Below are 22,773 nucleotides of genomic sequence, written 5' to 3'. Positions count from 1 at the left end.
GGGGAAAAAAAGTATGTTTCTATCTGTTTCCGTTTTTCAACAATTAGCATTAGAATATAGCTACGTTTCATCATTATTCACAAATTTATTTAGAATTCCGAGTAAGTGAGGGTTTTTTCAACATGACCCTGCTTCATTTTCTATGCTCTGCTGCCACCTGCTGGCCATTTGTGTAATAACTACCATTTATTTAACCGCTCTTTGCAGTTGAGAGGCTGCATCAAAGCCTTCTGTATGCTCTAGCATATTAAAAAAAAAAACTTAAAAAAACATCTAAATACATCTTTGGGACACTTAAAACATTTAAAATAGAACATATTCATGCGTTTTTCATACTTGTCCCTAAACCTAACCCTACTTCTACAATACTTCCAACAAGCTTTCGTGCTTTCGTATTTAGCGAACCTGTGTTTAGTAAATATTTAAGAGGCTTGTTCCTACATTGCAACCTACTGTTGGAAATGCATCATCTTTTATTCATAGATACCAAACTCAAATTAGTTCTCAACCAATTCTGAAATACGACTATAATTAAGTATGTTTCCCCCCCTAGCTCTTCTCCGGCACAAGAGCTATTACTAAATAATGAGGGCTGTATTCATTATTCATGAGCGAAGACAAACGTAGCCATAAAAGTTCTACGCGCTGGGGCAGGTGAACATGTTGCAAAATTCCATACGGAATGTAAGAGGACGCTGAAAAATACGAGCATTAACCAAATTTAGCTAGATATCAATGATTCCTGACTGTTTTGTCGCTTAGTAACCACAAATGGGAACATTTTCTATTCTGTCGGCGTGATGTTTGCCAAAAAAGAATGTTGCAGCCAAAACCATGAAACAGCTGCCACTGGAGGTTGCAATAAAGGAAGGTCATAATAATAATGGTAATTATTATTATTATTTAAGCTATATAATTACAAGACTAAAATGTTTTCTTGATGGACAACTGAGTCAAATTTGAACTTTTTCACTGACAAAAAAAAAAAAATCGCACTGATTTTCGAGTAGTGAAGTAATATTATCTCTGGCGTAAGCAAAACTTTATAAGTCTACAAAATTGCCTCTTTTTTTTCTGCTAGCAAAGACATCAATTTGCCCATTCACTCCACAGTGTGAAGAATATTGCACAACTGGATTTTATTACAACAATTTGAGAGAGTTGACTCTCGTCACTGATGATTTTTTAAGTAGTAACCCAATTGGCTTTTGACAGTCATTTTGATATTATTACACACATTATCACCTTAGGCTCTCTCAGTCTCAATGTTTTTCAAATGATTGGATTCGCTCGGTTGGCATGTATTTTTCCTTTCTGCCGTAGTTTACATTAGGTTACACATTAGACTGTGTACGATGTCATGTATTTGTAGTAGAATGTAAATATATAAACCTTTTCTGTGTTTGTTTTTGTACAATGAAGAGGTGGCATCAAAGTAGACCAAGATAAAACTCTTAAATGACTTGTAAATGTTACTGAGTTTGACTGTTTGTAGCTACAGTGCAGTAGGACATATGCACGTAAAAAGACGTCTACATCTTCTTATATATAATGCACTTAATGTCCGTGCAAGGAGATTAATTTTGTATTCCATACATGCATATGTAGTGTACAATCAGCGCTCTCTATCACGCAACCATTCAGCAATGAGGTGCTGGAAATCTTCCGCACATTTTTCTACTGAAGCGCCACAAGTACGTTGCAATTACTCAATAATTAAGATTGCATTATTCTGATGTCACACCTTGTGTGTGTTTTTAAATGTTTACACAACAACAACAAATGACCAGACATTTGGGGATATTATGCTTGATGACTGCATGAACATAATAGGTGAGCACAAAATGAAACTATTTGTTTTGAATCCAATTCATTCTTGTCGTTTGTTCTTTTCCAATCTTTCAGAGCGACTGCCACGCACCGAGGACAGATCCTCTTCAAGGATGCGCTGGCCCAGCAACTCTGTGAACAGGGAGGTGAGTACGCACGCACACACTCATGCGCACACACGTGCACACGATTCCAGGATGGTACATTTTAAAGTGCCGTGATTTGATTCGGTTCAATTCGAGTGATTAGTGTTAATACCTATCATTTTCATTCTGTTGACTAATTAAAAAACAAATCTTACTTGCTCTCATTTTATGCTCAAATAAAACATAAAAGTATTCATACTGATTGTTTTCACTAATTATGTTTACATAGGTAAAACCCTTCAAGGGAATCGCTCTCAAAAGCTCAAGTCCCGTGTAAACAATGTTTGAATAATGAGTGCATTTTCTTTCACTGTCATCCTTGAGTCTTGTGCGAACGGGTCTCCCAGCCATATGATTTCTCTCTTGAACTCATATTGTTAAAGGGTATAAGGATTCCACTTATTCATTCCGGTGGCACAAACGTCACAGCTGAAGCTCAAGATACTTAGAGGCCCTATATTTCCAGCTTAATTTCAGCTTATGCTCAAGTCAGCTTCTTTTTTTTTTGAACCCGCTCTCTTGTTCTCTCTTGCTGTCAGATTTATACTTTATGGCAGACACTGCTTATATCCACTTTCTGTGACAGCCTTAAGTAGCAATTGACAGACAGCGCAGTCCAATTTCCGCATGCCGAGTGAGTATAATCGCTTGTTTACAGGAATGAACCCCTTGCTTACTCACAGACTCCTCCTCCAATAATTTGAGAGGTGTAGACATTTCACTCTTAATGCCTTTTTTTGAGCAGGTTGTGGGGGTAAATGAAAGAATGTTGTGTACGGTAGTGTCTAAATGACATACTGAAACACTTCATCTCATGTATGTTAACTCCTTGCCCAAGAAATCAAACCCCTCACCAACATCTACTCACAAATTGTTTTATAAACCCATAAAAATATAGCAACATTTTGAGTCTTTCCAAAAATGTCTGGAAAAATCTATCGCAAAAGTCAAATCTATTTTAGATTTCAAAACAGTATCATATTTGATGGCAGGTTTTAACAGTAAAAACTGCCTTGAGATGAGTGGCTCGACTTGCTTTTTGATATATGAGCCATCGTTCGTCCATTTTTTTTGTTTTGGCTTGCGAGCAACAACTTGACATACGAGCGCTGTATGCTGTCATTAAACTCAGCTCAATTCACACAAAGTGGCGCATCTAAAATCTTAAATTGAAAAAAAGTTCCATTTGAAAATACTGACCTATTTCGCTTAATACAGTAAATATTACCCGTTAAAAATATTTACCTGTGATACATACCTAAAAAATTATAACCTTATCCTCATCACAATACCTGCCAAAATGTATTAATTAATTAATTAATTATTTATTTATTTAATTTCCAGTTACATATAACACATTATTATTATTATTATTACTATTTTTATTTTTTTTAATTAATTTTTACCAAGCCTGGCTTCCATTGAAGGGTACCAGTTATAGCAAAGAGAAAATATGTCACGATGAACAAAGAACTAGTTTAACACTTTTATGGCAGTTGAGAATGCTAAAATGTTACTTGAAACATGACCTGTAGTGTGTGTGTTTTTATGGCGACAGGTTTACATAGTTTCCTATTGATAAAATCAGTTTTGAATGAATTGGAAGTCAACTAAGATCACAGTAGTGGATTGCATCTGACTTTGGAAGTTACTTTGTATCTGAAGCCAACATACATCACTTTAGTGCCAAGGCCCGCAGCATCCAACTCATGAAAAGCAGAGTGGACAGGCTACAAAGATTTAAACCTCAAGGTCTGTAAATGTCCTAAGTGGCAGCAGAGCAACAAGCAGTGATGTATACAGGGTGATCTGTAGTAAACAAATCCAAGTGTGACACTGGTAAAAGGGTGGGGGGGGGGGGGGGGGCATGAAGGAAGGATGCGGAGCCGGAAACGACAGCTAACTGTTATGACAGCGTTTCTCAAGAGAAATGATGACAAAGTATACATGCACACAAATCGGAGAGGGTGCTATCATTTTCGTGATGGCCTCTCACTTCTGACAAGATCATATTTTCAACCACTTCGACAGTAGGTGTCCTGACACTGTGAGCTGCTCAGAGCCAAAAGTTACTTGAACTATCAAGATTAGCATTCAAAGTGGATTAATAATAAAACAAATATAAAAAAAAGTACAAGGCCAGCCCGAGTCTCTTCATACGCTTAAGACTGACGCTTTGAAGAGCCGCAGAAATGAAAGCTATCTAAAGCAGGGTTATGATCCGGAGGAAGGAGGAAGAAAAGTGGAAAGAAAAGTTGCAGGGAGAGACGTAGACAGCCAAGCCTGCCGTGAGAGGTAATTAGCCAGGGTGACGGGTTAAAGAACACATGTTCAGATTAGTCAGGTGAAAAGTTGTAGGGAAAGCAAAGAGGTATGAGTTCCAAAACATTGCGGACATATAGAGCAGTGTTTATGTCTGTGTGTAAAAAAAAAATGCTGTTTATGCCTGGTTTCAGACACCATAGACAGAAACATCTCTACATTGTATGTAGTCTTAAAAAAAAAAGGAGGAAAAATGATTTCTTGACAGCAGCCAACAACAACTACTTTAAAGTTCAGACTATGAACAGTGACCTTATTCCCATCTTTCTCCCTTGTTGCTTAATCCTCCTGTTAGGTAATTGCTTTCTCAGGAATAGCACTAATGTTCCCAGGTCAATTTGACCCGGGCTATACCTGATGATTAAAATGCAACATTATTAACCACTTTCATTGCAAATACAAGTAGTTCAAATGAACCATTTTTTACAAGTTTCATCATAAAATACGACTATTGGTAGTTTTTGTAGTTCTTTAACTTTGAAATGAGTCAATTTGACTTTGACCCGGGCTATGTTTGATGTTCCAAAAGTGCCCTGATAATGAATTATAGCTCTTGATGAATAGCTTTCAGTGAAAATTAGTCAAAATGAACCTTTTTAATTGTCTGTTGATAAAGTTTCATTGCAAAACAAAAAACACACACACACAAAAAAAAACACCTCATTTTAAATGTGGTCAATGTTAATTCTTGTTATATAGGTGAAAGAAGTACATCGCCACTGAGTTCTTGCTAAGTAATCCAGATGAGACAAGTCCATGGTGGGGGGACATGGAGGACTGTGGTGTAGTCTGAAGGCTCGAGTGGTTGTGCCTGTAGAGCGAGCAGGCCGTCCATCAGCTCCGCCTCCTGACAGCCGGCGCTGCAGTCCCGGCGTTCTGCCCAGTGTCGCTGGGTCCTCATTTCCAGTAGGGAAATAAATCTGCTCTTTATGAGCCCGGACCGGTGCACTGCAACCCAGATGGATTATCACGGGGACTTATAACTCATAGAGGTCACTGCTCCCAGAGGGACGCTTGATCACGGTGCAAAAGAGAAGTGATGGAGGGCCTCGTCGCTCACGTCACCTCACTCATACCCGCCCTGCATGTTCACCTTGTCCGTTATTTGTGACTGAAATCCCTCAAAATGAGTATGCAAACTTTCTGATCAAGACCAAATTACGAATTTGCTTCCTCCTGAAAACTTAAATGTATTGCCAACATGTCATCAGATCTTTCCTCGCTGCTGGACTCGCTGGAGTGGACTAAACAATCTTTGTTTCCACCTACACTTAAAACTCCTTCTGGAGAAAATTTGGATAGAACTGGAAAATATTAGCATCTTCCCGTTGCTTCTCCACCGCCACTCACCTATATGATTGCTGTAATGATGCCAATTGAAATCCACACAGAGGCCCTGCTTTTCTCAGAGTGGGGGTCGAGTGGTTGCAATTCAACCCCGCAGAATCATCTCATCTCAGTAATTCATTGAAGATAAAACAACAGCATCCTGAGTCCTGGGGAGAGCATAATTGCGACCGCCAGTTAGCGCAACTTCAAACGCGGTTCGGCTTGTCGAGGATGTGAGTCAGACGAAGTTAAAGAGTGGGTGGGGGGGGGGGTGGGTACGAGCACGGCGGATGGCATTTACGGAGTGGCGAGAAAAAGCCAAGAGAGGGGAGATTAGAGTGAGGATCGGACTGAGAGTGGATTTAGAACACAAGTCATCCATTTGTGCACAGATGTCTAAGTCTGCCAAAGCTCGGTACCATCGTTCAACCCCAAAAATACTCATCAGCACTACTCCGCTTTGTATTCTGATGCAACATTTTTTTTCTTTTTTTCCCTGTTTATGTGTGCTTGTGAAAATCAGCTCACACAAAAATGCAGTAAGGATTGGGCATGTGCCGCTGTGTGTGCATGCTCGATTATAAACCCTGGCTAGGAAGATACAGGCATTAGCAGAGATGAGCTGCTAATAGAGGAGGCAGTAATTGAAGTCTTTAAGGAAGTGAGAGGGGATTAATCCCAGTGAAATGAGCACCACTGTCTGGTCCGGAAGCGCTGAGGGTGAAGCGGCTCTGCGTGATATAGGACAGCCGGAAAGAGCTTGATGAAGCATGGAGAAAGAAAACAGTAAATGAGTCCATTGGATTACCCACTCCAAAAAAAAGAAAAGAAAAACTTCTGGGCTTTTCCGCAGCCAATTGGACTTCAGTAGCAAGACCAAAGGCAATTTGGAAGGGTTGTTAAAGAGAACAGAGTATCAACCAAGCATGTGCTTGACAGGACTTTCAGTGGATGGATTAGTAACTAGGAATCTCTTTTTGCCTGCTTTTGTAAACTGTTTACACAACTATTTATTCCCTTCTTATAACAGTTTAGAACGGACGTAAACAAGGAGCTCAAAGAATGCACGGATTGCATGTATTAGGAATCCTACGTAGCTGCTTTGAGTGGGTTTAGAATTAGGAGACGTTGCAGGATTAGAAGCGGAGAACAAGTAGCGCCCGGGGAGGCCTTTGATCTGCTTTTAATGGGCTTCTATGTAGAAAGTGTGCTGCCACCGTGAAGCTGAGCAGCAACAAACGCCAGAGCAGCACCTCCTTAACTTCCCTGCATCAAACGTTAGCAACACGGGGCGATTGTGAATATCATTTTCTAATTGGCATGAACAAAAATGAGGCCTAAACCAAATTTAAGGCCATGTCCCTATATTCACACTTCCACCCCTGTGCGAGTGTCTACGGTGTCCCAGTTCTTCGAAGTGGACTGTCACCTCACTAAGTCCCGCCCCCTTTGGGCCCTTGTTTTACACTTCGCCTGAGCCCACATCGATGTGGGTTCAGCCGAAGTGTATTACTCACAATTCATTGCGGACTTGACAAAAATAGCGGAAAAATGGCGGCATTCGATGGTCATTCCTGTGCCTTTTTCGAAAAATAAAATACTTTTGACTGTAAGTATGAAAGTATTATTCGTTTTATCATATATGTGTAATTTTAATGCCGCCTACATATTTTTGCCCTAGTGCAGTTGCCGTACTTAGCGACCTTGTGCACATGCGCCGCAGGTCGTGCGGCCGTGGCTCAGGGTGTAGCGACGATCGTTCAGTAACCAGAAGGTCAGCTGTTCGATCCCCACTCTCCCTGTGACGTTGTGCCCTTGGGCAAGACACTTCACACACATTGCCGCCAGTGCTACTCACACCGGTGTATAGAAGGTGTGTTTGGTGGTGGTCGGAGGGTCCGTAGGTGCACACTGGCAGCCACGCTTCCGTCAGCCTGCCCCAGGGCAGCTGTGGCTACTTAAGTAGTTTACCGCCACCACAGTGTGAATGTGTGAGCGCACGAATAATGCAACCACTGTGGAGCGTCTTTGAGTATCTGATTAGATAGAAAAGCGCTATATAAAGCCGATGCATTATTATTATTATTAATCGAACATAGTGGCGCAAGTCAATGACGTCACACGCACTGTCCCAATTCGACAACTTTCTCACGCTTGTAACCTGCACTCTCAAACACTTCGTGCACCTCTATTAACTCATTAACTCCCAGCCATTTTCACTGAAACAACCCCCCTTCGCTCCCGGTTGTTTTACTGAATTTTGTTGCAGCATGGCCCTGGTTGATCTCTTATACACTGCTGCCACCTGCTGGCCGTTTTTTGTAATAAACTACCATTGTTTTAAGCGACCTCTTCAGGTCAGAGGCTGCACCAAAGCCTTCTGTATGCTCTAGCATAAAAAAACATAAAACATTTATAAATACGTTTTTGGGACCATGCCGATATTTAAAATAGAAAACGTGTATACGTTTTTGGGAGCAAATGTGTTAAGTAAACACTTCATTGAAGAGCGTAGGGTGCAGTGTTAGCATTGAGACAGGGCCTATCAGTACTTGCTGAGTGATTACGGCACATTGTTTGTCTCACTCATTTTGGATTCAGTCGATTATGTCCAGTTATGAATCACTGTGTCACGGACTCACGTAACATAGTTACTTAACTTTAGATCCCTCAATTGTGGCTCTGCATGTGTTTTATCAGATGGGTAAAATAATCTCGGATTGAAAATACAGGGGCAGATTATCCTTCTCTTCAGTCTTGAGAAGGATGGATTCATACCAGAGCAGAGCAAAGAAGCTCAACTGGCGTGGCATTGTTCAACAAGGTCAAAGGCACTGTCACACTTAAAAGTTCCCGAGATTGGGCCCTTGATTTCAAGTATATACTGTATACAGATCTGTTATTTGCACAAAACACAATAGTGTTATGTGTGATGGATCGCCATACAGAAAGTGTCCAGTAAGAAGATTGCCGACACTCTGAAACTGAGCTGCAGCCACAGTGGCCCAGACCATAAAACGGTTTCACACAATGGCTTCCACTCAGACCAGACAGTGAAGTTGCTCAGCGTTCTTTGCAGTAGAAATAAATGTGAGGAGGTCAGCCTGATGCTCAGACCATACACCGCACACCTAAACTGGACTGCGTCACTGCTGAAGAAGCCCTCTTCTAAAGATAAAGCATACAGTTTCCTCAAGACGGGCAGACTAAAGACATGGTTTACTTGAATCATGTCCTGCGGTCTGATGAGACCAAGATACACTTACTTGGTTTAAGGTGTGTGTGGCGGTAAGCAGGTGAGGAGCACAAAGATATGTGTGTCTTTCCCGCAGTCAAGCATGTTGATGAGAGTGTCATGGTTGGAGTTATACCAGTTCATTGAGTCTTAGTCATGGTCTTTGACTATGTTTATATGCAGTCAATATTTGGGTTAAAATTCCGGATGCTTGCCCTACTAAAAGTCTGGTTATACATAATTTAATGCCCATGCATGTAACGACATTAAGTAGCACAAGTCAACGATTCTTCGAGCTTGGAAATTGCATAGTAAAGAAAATAATTATGAATCTTTTATCACCCGGTCAAAAATCCATCCTGAATTCTAAACACACTACCTTTTCCGTCCTATCATTTATAACCGCTTCATCTTTGAAGCGCAAATGATGCATATATGCTCTGTAACTACAAGACATCGCAAAGTGGCAGCTATATATTTAAAGCTGTTTTTAAATCATCATATTTAACTCATTAAGTCTTAATACTTATAGCAGAGTGATGCTTTAGCGTGTTAGCTTGGCCCGGGCCACGGATTGCAGCATTACAGCACGCGGAGGCCTTTAGGGAGGACGGCAGTTAATTGGCAGTGAACCGTTAATCATGGCCGCCCGGCCCTTCGTGACTGAAAGGAATTTACCATTAGCGGCCAGGAGGCCACAGCTGCGGCCAGCCAGGACACCACCAAAGTTTGTTCTGCCACCACATGATTGACGACGAGGTCCACAAAAATGTATGCACTTAGTGGCTGCTTGTACACACAGAGTAGGTTTGCCTGTCTGAAGCATTAAGCAGCACGAAGACAGCATGTTGAGCAACTTGAAGTAGGGGTGTAACAAAATATTAAATACATATATCATAAATAGGGTACATTTATTGTATCCCGCTGTGGAAAACCTGGGGATACTATAGTTCATAGTTGTCATCTGTCTGGATTTTTGCGTGCATCGCAGTTTGATTTGGATCAAGTTCAAATTTTGTTACAGCGCTTGAACAGAACATCTTTCTTCAGTTTGGATAAAGTCATGACATCATTTCTTCTCACTAACATTGTCTGGCCCAAAATGAAAGGAAATATGTTTTGCTAAACAACTTACATACTGAATGCAGTATGATACATTAGAAATGCCATGTGGTCTGGTGCTGGATTTCACTTTCCTTTCTTTTCTTTGGTCCTTCCTCGGGTCTCCTGGCGGCGGCGTTCGGTTTAGGTGAACGGTATGGGATTTTTTAATAGGTTTTTGGTGAACTAACGAATACACACACACGCACACACGCACACACGCACATGCACATACTCACCCACATACAAAATAATAATAATAAAAAAAATAATAAAATAAAAAGAGAGCGCAATGATGATGACATTACCGAATGAATACTGAGCTCTTCAAAAGAAAAAAGAAGAAAAAAGAAAAAAAGAAATGCCATGTGGTTTGATGAGACCAAATAGAATAATTTGTGATAGACAAGGCAAACCTGCAAACATTTTCAACTTTATTTTTTCACCTTGACCGTAGCCAGTAAATGGATTAGCATCTCACCAACAGCAAAATTCAAAATATAGCCATCCAATTCCAAAGCCCAAGTCTTTACGAATAATCTGCTTCCTTCCCAGTGGATGAACTCCATACATTTAATCTATAGACAACCTATCAGTACTTCTGTAACTAGAATGATTATCAGCATCATTCATATTGATAACATGTGGACAGTGCTAACAGCAACAGTGTATAGGCCTAAAGTCTTGGGCAACAACGTTAACAGTTTGAAGGAAGAAATGTAAAATTTTCCCAGGAATTACATGTTTATTTGTGATGTTTGGCTTCTGATACTGACTCTGTTTCTGTCTGTTTCAGCTCCAACAGAGTCCCCACTCAGACCAAGTCTACGTGAGTCTGCATTTCAGCGCACGTTTTGTCTTTTCTTTAAAGTTGCAAACCTTCAGAGAAGTGCAAATAGTGTCTAACGTTAAGCGAATGTTATGTGTGTGCACGTGTAGTGGAGGTCCACGCAAACTATGCTGTGCTGCGTGACGACTTTGATTCAAACCTGCAAGGGGAGCTGGACCCAAGCATTTGGTATGTAGCTGGTCCTCTTGCAATCCTCAAATTCGTGCACTTTTGCAGTCATACTTGTCTTTGTTACGGTTCTTGTGCAGGTCTGAGTGCACAAACTGTGAGCTGGGTGAGCAGTGTGGGGTTCTGATGCATGGCAGAGCCGTCACTTTCTGTGAGCCCCTTGGAGAGCGTGAGTTGGTAAGTGATTTGTGAACACTCCTGGACAGTTTTGTATCCACTTTTTTATTTTATTTTTATTTTTTTTACATTTTGTCTCCAGCCTTCCTGTGTAGAGTTTATGATTAAGTGGGTTGCTCCCAATTCTATGGGTACCTTCCACATTCTGAAAACATGCGTTAGGTTCATTGAAGCCTATAAATTCTCCATTGTTGTGAATGGTTGCTTGTTTAAGTGCCCTTTGACCCCGTCTCTTGCCCAAAGTCAGCTGGGATAGGCTCCAGATCACCCACAAACCTAATAAGGACAAGTGCTATAGAATGGATGAATAGATGTTTTGGTAGTTTGAAGGGAAAAAAAGAATATGGAGATTAATAGTGTTCAGTTGACAGCGATGCTATAATTCCTTAAACCGCTGTCTCTCTATGCCCTACAGACAACTATCCCTCTCAACACCAGCACAGCATCTGTCCTTCAGTTTGCCCTGGGTGAGTATTAAATGCAATCAGGGGGTTCCGCCAAGGATACGGGGCCTGTAAATGACAATGTTTTTTTCCGAATTGGCTCTGTTTTTGAGTTGTTCCATATTTATAACATATGCATTATATGTAGTAGTAACAACAACAACAACAATAATAATAATAATAATAATAATAATAATAATAATGGTAATGGTAATAATAATAATTGGATAGAGATTTATATATATATTAATTATTCCATATTTATTACATAGGTTTTATATCATATGTAATATACAATACAAATATGTTATAACATATTTAAAACACATATAAATATGTTAGGAATATGGAATAACTCATGAACTAGAGCCACTTCTCAGGAGCCCAAAATTACCCAGAAACCTAAGAAAATAAATAATTAAAATAAAATAAATAAATACATAAATAAATATAAATTAAATAAAAAATGATCATCACTTTTCTGCCTATTACTGCACCCCTGCATGCAAATTCAACAAAGATACTACCCGAAATCACATTTCATAATGAAAAAGCGTGTGCGCAAATCCTTTTAACATTGTCCAAACACCGAAGACACTGCGTGCATCAGTCTTATATAGTCTGGAACAATAAGTGCCTGTGTAGCTCCAGGAAATAGACATATTTTGCGCTCACCTGTCACTCCACCAGCTTGCACACATTTCTGCTCATCTCACGCTCTCTCTGGTCCACATCGCTTATTAATCTTTTACACGAGGCACCCAGTAGGCCATGGTAGAGTTTTTAGAGATGTTCTATTTTTCATGACCATTATATGCATCCGGAGATTCTCGTGGGGAGGCGCTACTGAACACACCATTCCCATTCTCCTCTTCCTCTTTCTCGTATTGTCTTATTTACTAATGTTTTTTCATACATGTGAATGTATACGGTCAAAGCTGTGCAGTTAAGTGATGGCTGATTCATGCTTGGCTGTATCCGAGCGAGGAGGGAGCAGTGCAGTACCGATATAAATTGACAAAACATGTACGCTGCACCATCGGGAGTAAACAGTTGGGGATGCAGGCACTGGCATGCTCCATTAACGACCTTTGAACCCACAGTATCCCAAAGCATCCATGCAAACACATTACAAAGGCACAGTGGTCTTACATAAAGCTTTGGAAGATGGAAAGCCATTTAAGTGGGCGGCCCAAAAATACTTCTATATTTATTATTTCTGAAGAATCTTGATCAATGCTAAATAATCCAATTTACAAGCTGTCATGAATTTTTGAAATATTTCATTTCACCACACCGCGATCCAATCCTTCAACACCATTCTCATGTCATTTACATAGCGACATCATTCAACATTATTTCCAAAGGCACCAAGTTGTATCTTTGTGCATTCTTGGAAAATGATCATTTCCAAGCGAGTGTGGTTCATCTGATGTCAAAATACATTTACACAGAATGGTCACTATTTGTTGTTTGCGTTCCCCCAGGTTCGGGCTCCTGTCGTTTCAGTTACTCAGATCCCAGCATCATCGTATCATACAGCCTCAATGGAAATGCCAACAACTCTGACTGGATCACACTGGAGAAGATCAGGTCTCTCTCAGTCCCTTCCCTGTTCTAAAAATCCCTCTCCAACAGTTCTGTAAACGGAGTTTGCAAATATAGCCGCCACTCACAAATGTATCCAAATCTCTTTGTGCTTCCAGAGCTCCTACCAACAGCAGCACCTTCGTCCACCTTCTTCCAATGCCACTGAGGTCCAGAGCCGAGAATGTTCACCTCCGCTGGTCTCAGGAAGCACCCGAAGGCCCGGAAGGCTACGAGTCCTGCTGGGGAGTGGACAATGTGCTGCTGCTTAATGCTGCTCATAAAGCTCCACTGATGGAGGACAACCTGGACCCTCCGGACACTGCCAATTGGCTGTTTTTCCCCGGCGCTACAGTCAAGGTATGTTTACATTAGGGATGCTTGACACCACTTTTTTTTTCCCAGACCGAGACCAGTATGAGTACTCAACCAGGGTTTCTGCGAGTCATTAACTCATTCACTGCTATTGACGGCTTAAGACTTCAAAAAAATAATTTGAACTATTTCTATTAGTTTAACATTTTTTCCCACTTTTGTTAACAAGAGAATGAAAACTTTGAATTTTTTGTGAGATTTGTGATTAATCGTGAGTTAACTAGTGAAGTCATGCGATTAATTACAATTAAAAAATTTAATCGCCTGATGCCCCTAATTTTTAATAATCTTTTCTTTCTATTCTAATCGCATCAGGCGATTAATTAATTGCATGACTTCAATAGTTAACTCACAATTAATCAAAAATTTGATATGTTCTAAATGTACAATAAAAAAAATTCTAGGTTTTCATACTCTTGTTTAAAAAAAAAAAAGTGGAAAAAATGTTAAACTAATAGAAATGGTTCAAATGAATTTTTGACATCTATAGCCGTCAATGGCAGTGAATGAGTTAATAACCATTAAGTCATTTAATAGATTTTGATCAAAATGAAGCCCTTAAATTGCATCAAAAAGCATTAAATATGATGTTCAGAGGCATTAAAAATGTAAGTGCAATTTATGTAAAAACTTTGTTAATGCTATACTTTGCTTACAATGTTGTGCAAAAGAGTGAGTTTAACACAATTTACCAATAATAAATGTGATAATTGCTCTGAATTTGAAAAGAAAAACGTACTGTTCCTTTCACCAACGTTCAACATGGAACACTAATGTCGCCTAGTAGCAGAAAATTAACTCAACACAAATCTATGAATCAATGTTTCACACTCTTTTTAACTTCAAATAACTTAAAATAATTAATTACTATGAAATTACCGGGGGCATTGTGAGTACCAATACCTTGAAATAAGGCCATTTACCATCCCTAGTTTACATGAATTAAGGCTCTGTATTACCTTCTCGTATATGATCATTTAACAAAATACACTGTTTTCCAGCATGCTTGCCAGTCAGAAGGCAACTCTCTGTATTTCCATGGCGGTGAGGCAGTCGGTCACAACTTCGCCTCCAGCAGAGACATCGACCTCCACCGTGAGGAGGGAAGAAGCTATTGGGAGGAGGATTTTGAGAGCCCACCCGCAAAGTAAGTCAAGAAGACAATGGCCATACGCAACCCCCACTATCAGCTGATGGACATCGTGCAGTGTCCCAGAAAAAGTGACATCATTCCGTAGTCTATGGAAACCCAGATTCCTCATGCAACTTTTTGGCGTGTAGTTCGGAAAAGCTTGTAAATGACGCCTTATAAGCTGCAATTAGAAGTTAAGGAATTTAAAAAGTACACCCCCTCCCACACACACTGAAATTAGGTCACATTTATATTTCAAATGATGACAATTTTGTTGGAACGCCCTGTACATTATTAGAAAACGCAAGTGACTATGCACATCATTTTTTTGTGGTGTTTTATGTTCTTCACATTCTATTAATTCAAACCGCTACGATACTGAACTTGAATATACTGTATGACAACAATTGATAGCGCAACGAAAGAGCCAACAAATTGTTCTGAATAGTTACTTTGGTTATCTTTAACATTTGGGAAACTGAACTGAATCAAACTGAAATCCCAATACAGCTTGTGGGCAGAGTCAAATGGCAAATTCTGTATTAATAAAAAGGTACTCAAGTCGCTGATGTAATTCTTCAAAGCATGCGTATGACAACCACAATGGTAAGATATTTTTACACCACTAAACCACCTAAGAGCTTTAAAAGTAATCTCAAGGACCTGAGGAGCACTGCAGGAGGATCATTTTTGCCCTCCTGGTTTTATTCTAGCTGGGAACTTTTGCGATACGCCATGCCTATCTGTGTGGGAACTAAGATGTCGGGTATAGTAGAAAAAGAGCGAAAGATGCATCGTGAGTAGGCAGGTATAAGCCATGCCACTGACTGCTTCACTCACACAGCGGTCCATCTGTTCACAGTGAGACGCGTTGTCACGGGTCAGTAGAGAGCACGGCAACTGCCATCGGGTCATAGCTAATGGACGAGAGCGGAAAAATAGAGATGGTAGATGTGTTAAAGTCGCGGACAACAATTATCTACCTGCGCTTTTTGCCACCAATGAGGCAAGCATGACACTCGTGCGGCTTTCCGCTATCGTGCTGTGTGCCGTCATGTCACCCAGCGGGCCTGTCACACCCGTCAGGTGTTGGCTGTAGGCAGAATTTTTCCGGTAATGATACCCACCACCATTATTATTTACCCCAACATGGTGGCTGTGACAAAAAACACACACAAACATGCATGATTTTTTATTTATTTTTATATTCTCATCATGGGAACGGAAGGGATAAGGACACCCAGGAGAGGGTTGACACACTGAGTTAACTTCTGTCAGCGCTAATGAGGATCCTCTCTCCACTGTGCACAAATATGTCTGCATGTACTATACACCTCTTATTTCTGCTATACAGTCCATGACAAACAAAACTTGGTAGATTTGCCTGGTTTGCAACTTTACTCGCCAAATTGGCCGTTTGTTGTGTTGCTCAGCTGGGACATACAGGGAGCCGTGTACGGGACTCAGTGTGGCGAGATTGAGTCGGGCTTGGCGCTGGTGTTTGAGACGGACGGTCGGAGGAGAGTGTGCACGCCCTACATCGACACCACCTCATATGGAAACCTCCGCTTTCACTTCTCCATGGGTACTGAAATCAGCCATCCATCATATCATGTAACGCTCCATATGTACATTTGACTGAAAGTAGTGCTCTTCCGCAGGTGGTGGTGAGTGTGATCCCGGAGTGTCACATGATCACAATGTCATTCTGTTTGGAAGGTCGGAAGGCAGGAGGGAACGTGTGGTGCTAGACACGCTTCCATATTCTTCCTACAGGGTGAGACCCGTCCCAAATTACATTCTAAAACGATTGTAATTTCAGACAAGGAGGTGACTTTTCATTAGTGGCTACAGTTTTTGGTACTTTAACCCATGTTTTTTTTTTTGGTAGATATCCTTCCAACAATGTAATTAAATAACATTTTACCATTAAAAATTCAATTAAATTCAGATCAACAAGTTAATATAGACCACAATGCATTGCGAGCAAGAAAACAAAAGGTGCAAGAAGAACGAAATCATTGAAAATATGTGCAGGGCAACAAAGGGAATGAAATACACTTTTTTTATCCACAAGAAATAGTCAGAGCTCTTACGCGCTGGTGCGTCATTCCAAGTACAGTGGTCGGTCACGTGATATGCGACGAGGAGCAAATAGTTAACTGGCTGTCTGAATCGCCAAACAGAATGAGGGCATTATGTGTTAGGCCACGATATAGATCGGGGCTTTAAAGTGAATGAGGGGTTCGGGGATCAGTGTGGGCATTGGGGCAAAGGGATGGTTTCCGTCTGAGGGCCATTATGACTGTGAAAGCCATTAACTGTAAATGATCGTATTACTACATTGCCTCTGCAATGAGTTGTTATTTTATGAATTTTATATTGTTAACACTAACATGCAGTTGAATTTGATATCAGAAGTAGTGGAAACTTGAGACACACAATTTAGTAAACAGTTACTATATTGTTCATTTTATTTAAAAACGAGATTATTTGGGAGAAAATGCTTTTAATCTGTTAAAATGGAATACAAATTCAGAATTTACAGCTAATTTTTTGCTGAAATGAAAAGAAAGATTCGGCAAGGATCATGAAGTAGACACACTTTAGTGGGCCACATAATGCCTTGGTTAGACTACAAGAAAATAGCCCGATTTTGGCCCGACCGACGTGTCGCGGACAAACGGGTCTTGACGTAGCGTCGCCCGTGTAGTGTGACACGTTCAACGATTGGTCGCCTGTTGTCTGGGACGATTCACGACCATCACGACGAAAGTCTAGCATGTCAGAATTTTTGCTCGCACAATGTGACATACCTACGTCGTCGTCCTTCCGCATCATTGACCAATAGCGAGAGGGAGCGAAACGTCAATCACACACTGACCAGCACATTCTAGCTCCTTTTTATAATTTATTTTTTTTATATATATTTATTGCTCCCCTGGATATCTCATGGGACTTGGCCAGTCGGGTGAGCCCGAAAAACAAACCAAAATACCCCGCTGCGGCTGCTTGAGCTCATATAGCGCACGCATTATGCACATGTGTTGCCATTTAATATGAGCACCAAATACTTTAATAATATCAAAAGTCACATCATTTTTTATTTTATGGACGGGAGCCATGCACCTCGCAACATGGTGGCGGAGACGAGAGAGAGGAGAAACGGCGACGCGTAGAGTAGCCTATACAAAAAATATTCTGACTGTCGTTCTAATATTTTTTGTAAGTAAGATTTGGACATAAATAGGGATGGGAACATCTTTGGGACAGACATATACATGATCTTTTTATAGAAGTCGGGCCGGGCTTTTCTCCCCCTTGAAGGGTGGATCGGAATGAATGCGCGTATCAAATGCACTGTACTAAAACAAGTCAAATACAAATAAATATTTAAGCAGTATAAATTACACAAATTATACAATATAATATTTCAGTGTTTAATAACTACCGAGCAGCGAGTGAGAGCAACACGCTCATGTTTATGCAGAATGTCACGGCCGCACTTGTCCCGCGTGCTCCATTCAAACAAACGCACCCTTCCTGCCTCTTTTCTTTTTCCGCCTCCCCGACAACCGGTGCTGACGCGGTAGTCTGGGTCTGGATTAAACGTTATTTAAATTTTACCTATTGAGCATCCACATCATGACTTCACTTATATGTTTTAGCTTTGTCAGTTAAGCCCTATAGTCGTTATCCTCAATTGTTTTTATTAACAACAACAAAAAAATATTTACAAAGCACATTTAGTAACCTTGTACTCGTTATCTCCCCTCATGTCTTCTCTCTTAGACACCTGCTGTGGTTTCAGTGGCGCTGCCCTCAGAGCTGCAAACGCCAGTCACCCAGTTCTGCCTGGAGCAGCACTCGCACGGGGGCGCCAACCGCCACGTGTGGGCCGTGGACTTTATGCAGCTGCTGCCCATGCTTCCTGGCACGCACACACACGTGGCTCAGTTCTCCATCAACCTCGGCTGCGGCTCCTACCAGCCTGCCAACGGGTGGGGCCCATTTGAAAAAAAAAACGGCTTTTAATGTGGTTTTAAGTATAAACTAAAAAAATACTTAGCTCTGCAAGTACCACTAATATGACCAACATCAAAATACAGTATAGTTGGACTGTTAATCAAAAATGAGGCAAAAGTTTGACTAATATTTATCTTACCGTTTCAGTGTCAGTCTGGAGTTTTCCACCAATCACGGTCGTTCCTGGTCTCTGCTCCACACCGAGTGTCTACCGGAGCTTTGTGCAGGGCCCCACCTACCGCACAGCACCATCTACTCCTCTGACAACTACAGCGGGTAGGACTCACCATCCGGTCGAATGAGCGAAGACTCTAATGCATCACTTGGGACCTTGTTTTGCATTTCTGCAGATGGACCAGGATTTCGATCCCTCTGCCCAATGCTGCCTTGACAGAGAGCACACGCTTTCGCTGGAAACAGTCTGGCACCGGTTTGGGCAACATGTGGGCCATTGACAACGGTCAGAATTGTATCAATATCCAACATTATTGTTACAATAGTCTTGTTTCTTTCTTTTTATGGCTACAATAAAGACACATTAGTTCATTTATGACTGTATTAAAACACTTTTCAATTTCCATGTGTGTTCTTCAGTTTATATTGGTCCAGCCTGTTTGCGCTTCTGCTCAGGGAGAGGACATTGTTCCCGCACAGGCTGCAAGTAAGAAAATGTTTCATCCCATTAGCAACTTTATCCAGCATTATCTTTTTGACACATGAATTCATATTTATTATTTTCCTTTCCTCAGGTGTGACCCAGGCTTCAGTGGTCCAGCTTGCGAGCTGGCCTCCCAGACTTTCCCGGCCTTCCTGTCGGAGGGTTTTTCCAGCCCACGACTGTCATCCTACCACAGCTTCTCCTCCCTGCGTGGAGCGGAGGTCAGCTTTGGCTGCGGGGTTCTGGCAAGCGGCAAGGCGCTGGTTTTCAACAGGGACAGCAGGAGACACCTAGTCACTGCACCGCTGGACAGCTCTCAGGCCAGGTAATTGATGAATTGGCTCTCAACATTGCGCAGACCTCCGCCAAGGCTGAACAATTCTAGTGTACGAGCGCAGTAGTACAACTCATTTCTCAGGTGTCTTCACTTGTGATTGATCCAACAGATGCATTCAGCATCCACTCTCCTGTCACACCCTCTTTCAATCATGTTTATTGTGCTGGGTGGGGGGTGGGGAGGAGGAGGACAATTGCGGTTATAGGCTGGACTGCGGATGAGAGAGCTGGCAGGAGAGGATGAGAGAAAACATTTGGTCATGATGAAGTTCGTGATGGCATCTGTGTTAGATTGATTATGCCTGTTGTGGCTCTCTTGTGTGCCACCTGATGGGCATTTTTAATGCCAGTTTTGTGACTCATAGAACATCTGGCTAAAAGAACAATCAGCTCTGCTAATGAAAGTCCACATCAGCCAAGGACAGAGAGGTGGAAGTCTGCTCTGCTGGCTTTAGACTGAAGATTAGATATTATCGTCAATATATAGACCTAAATAGCAGGATGATTATCTCTGCTCAAATGGGAACTCGAGCCTCACATAAATATAAACACTAACCATCATATGGACTTGCTCACGTTACACTCGTCCCTTTGCCTTTGCTTCGCTCCTTTAATTTACTCCTCATTTATTTAATCATCTCATCTATCATTTCGATGCGCCACACAACCTCTGACTTTCTGTTTATGTGACCTCCTACTCCCTGCACACATTCCATCTCAAACACCTTCTTTCTTTCCTGCCATTTACCAACTTGACTTTGTCACTATTTGTGAATTTTCCTTATATTATATTATACACTCATGTGCTGCATTCACGTGTGCTCTCATCAATGTTGTTTAAGAGTACGATTAATCTAACATGCTACATTCTCCCAAAAAAGTAATCAGACTAAAGTTACTCTTCAAATGCCCCTCATAGTTACTTTGTAGGATGCATATGATTCTGCTTGCAAGCAGCAGCATTTTAGAGAGGATGGCATTATACAAGAAGATGCAGTTGACTGTTTCTCAGCCTCTCGCACGCACCTTTTTTTTATTGAAAATGAATGGTTGATAAATAAAATAATACGGGAGGACACCCGATTCGCAACATTATAGTTAGTACTCACTAAAGTCACAAAACAAATAACTATACATTATAGAGCATGTACGGAAACTCTGGTATTGAACATAGTGAAAGCATTGTGGGAGTATTCCAATTAACGTTCATGTTTGAGGAAGTGACATCATCGTTTTCAGAGCATCGAGACTAACGTGTCCATAAACTGCAAAAGGAATGACAGATTCATGTTTTCAAGATGCAAGTATTTTGAATTTGTGTCAGCTAAAAACAAAAAATTGTATTAGTCGATAATGTTGTCTATGTAGCTTCAATAACACTATGTCAAAAAATAAATGAATAAAAATCCCAAATCGCAGGGCAGTATGTATTCACAGTCGCACCAGATTACTGCACGAGGTCCCCAAATTTAATCGCTATATTTAGAAACAATGTGCATTCTAAATGTTGAGTTTTGGTATTACAACATTAATAGGTAAATATGTCAGGTAAATAGTCTTTATTGTAGACATTATTTAAAAAAAATAGTTTTTGTTAAGTGAAGTCTAGAAATGAATTATTTTTTAAATTAAAAAAGTAGTAAAAAATTGTTAACTGTAACCATGAAAATACTTTTTTTTTTAAATTAAAATAATGATGATAAGTCAAAAAGGTGGCTCTCTTTATTTTATTTTTTATTAAAACAAATTTTGTTCTTAAACATCACAGTGAAAAAAAATTCAATTATGTGGCAAAACCGGATGTCATTTTTATGTTGAGCAGAGTTGTCGTCTGCTAAATATATAGAGGTAACTTGTAAATCTAGCATTAAAAAGCAAGTATTTATTAAAGTAAGTTAGTTCATAAAGCAAGTAATCAGTAAAGTAACTAACATTACCTTTAAAGAAAGTAATTAGTAAAGCAACTAAGTTACTTTTTAAAGCAAGCAGTTAAGCAGCTAAGTAACTTTTTTAAAGCAAATAAAAAGTAAAGCAACTGAGTTACTTTTTAAATCAAGTAATCAATAAAGTAACTAAAGTTACTTTTTAAAGAAAGTAATCAGTAACTAAGTTGCTTTTTAAGCAAGTAATCATTATAGCAAATAAGTTACTTTTTAAATCAAGTATCAAGTAATCAGTAAACTAACTAAGTTACTTTTGAAGCAAGTAATCAGTAAAGTTACTTTTTCAAGGCAACTGTGGCAACACTGGCTCTCATCTGCACAGATACCTCCAGTTCACCCTCCGACTGGGCAGCCGGAGTACCCTGAGCTCCTGCCCCGCTCCCGACCAGGCAGGAGAGGGTGTCCTGTTGCATTACTCCACGGACAACGGCATAACCTGGACTCTGTTGCAGCACTACGCTTACCAAGGGTTCCACGAGCCAAGGTTTGTGTTTTTTGAGGATTCCAGTGGGATGCTAAGACTTTATTAGCACTCATGCTGGCCGTGTGGGCTGCCGGGATGCATTGAGGCAGTTAGTGCCATCTATGTTTGCAATGAAGACAAAGTGGGAAAGTGTGGCTGACTGATGTGTGCAGCGCAAGAAAACAGGCAAATTAATTCAAGAACAGTGAAAAACAAATGAAGCTGGGATTAGTATGCTTCCTTCTGAACCGTGCTACTTGTAATCCTACATTTATGCAAGAAAATAATTAGAATTACAGCACACTGTATTTTTCTCTCTCCCGAATAGGATTGTGTCTGTCGAGCTCCCCGCTGGTGCTCGAAAGTTCGGCGTGCAGTTCCGCTGGTGGCAGCCTTACCATTCCGGGCGCGGTCATGACGTCTGGGCGCTGGATGAAATCAGCATGACCTCCGTGCTCTTCAACACCATCAGTCTGGACTTCAGCAACGTGTTGGATGTCACGCAGAGTCTTGGTTTTTACCTCGGTCACGTGCAGCCCTACTGCCAGCATGATTGGACGCTCAGGTAGGACAAGAAGTCACCTTGTAACCGGTCAGCCATTGAAAAGGCTGATGATGATTGATTGATCTGTTTTCCTTCGTGTTACCCTTC

General features: G+C 40.8%; 1 protein-coding gene across 4 annotated transcripts in view; it reads left to right on the top strand.

Annotated features, from left to right (window-relative positions):
- reln (reelin) overlaps window positions 1-22,773 on the top strand; it is a 109,869-nt gene that overhangs the window by 57,388 nt on the left and 29,708 nt on the right. For all 4 annotated transcript variants that reach the window (XM_086073390.1, XM_086073388.1, XM_086073389.1 and 1 more), the window contains exons 4-20: window positions 1,906-1,976; window positions 10,760-10,792; window positions 10,903-10,981; window positions 11,062-11,158; window positions 11,574-11,625; window positions 13,089-13,194; window positions 13,308-13,548; window positions 14,565-14,710; window positions 16,129-16,280; window positions 16,357-16,472; window positions 18,488-18,696; window positions 18,869-18,997; window positions 19,072-19,181; window positions 19,316-19,382; window positions 19,471-19,704; window positions 21,981-22,142; window positions 22,450-22,686. In XM_086073390.1, coding sequence (XP_085929516.1) covers window positions 1,906-1,976; window positions 10,760-10,792; window positions 10,903-10,981; window positions 11,062-11,158; window positions 11,574-11,625; window positions 13,089-13,194; window positions 13,308-13,548; window positions 14,565-14,710; window positions 16,129-16,280; window positions 16,357-16,472; window positions 18,488-18,696; window positions 18,869-18,997; window positions 19,072-19,181; window positions 19,316-19,382; window positions 19,471-19,704; window positions 21,981-22,142; window positions 22,450-22,686 — 2,241 coding nt within the window. The remainder of the gene's footprint in view (window positions 1-1,905; window positions 1,977-10,759; window positions 10,793-10,902; window positions 10,982-11,061; window positions 11,159-11,573; window positions 11,626-13,088; window positions 13,195-13,307; window positions 13,549-14,564; window positions 14,711-16,128; window positions 16,281-16,356; window positions 16,473-18,487; window positions 18,697-18,868; window positions 18,998-19,071; window positions 19,182-19,315; window positions 19,383-19,470; window positions 19,705-21,980; window positions 22,143-22,449; window positions 22,687-22,773) is intronic.

This window comes from Leptonotus elevatus, chromosome 4 (genome assembly GCF_054856555.1).
Source record: "Leptonotus elevatus isolate MCC_2025b chromosome 4, RoL_Lele_1.0, whole genome shotgun sequence".
In the NCBI taxonomy this organism is placed as follows: domain Eukaryota; kingdom Metazoa; phylum Chordata; class Actinopteri; order Syngnathiformes; family Syngnathidae; genus Leptonotus; species Leptonotus elevatus.
The sequence above is the reverse complement of the archived record's forward strand: the minus strand, read 5'-3'. Positions and strand labels throughout refer to the sequence as shown.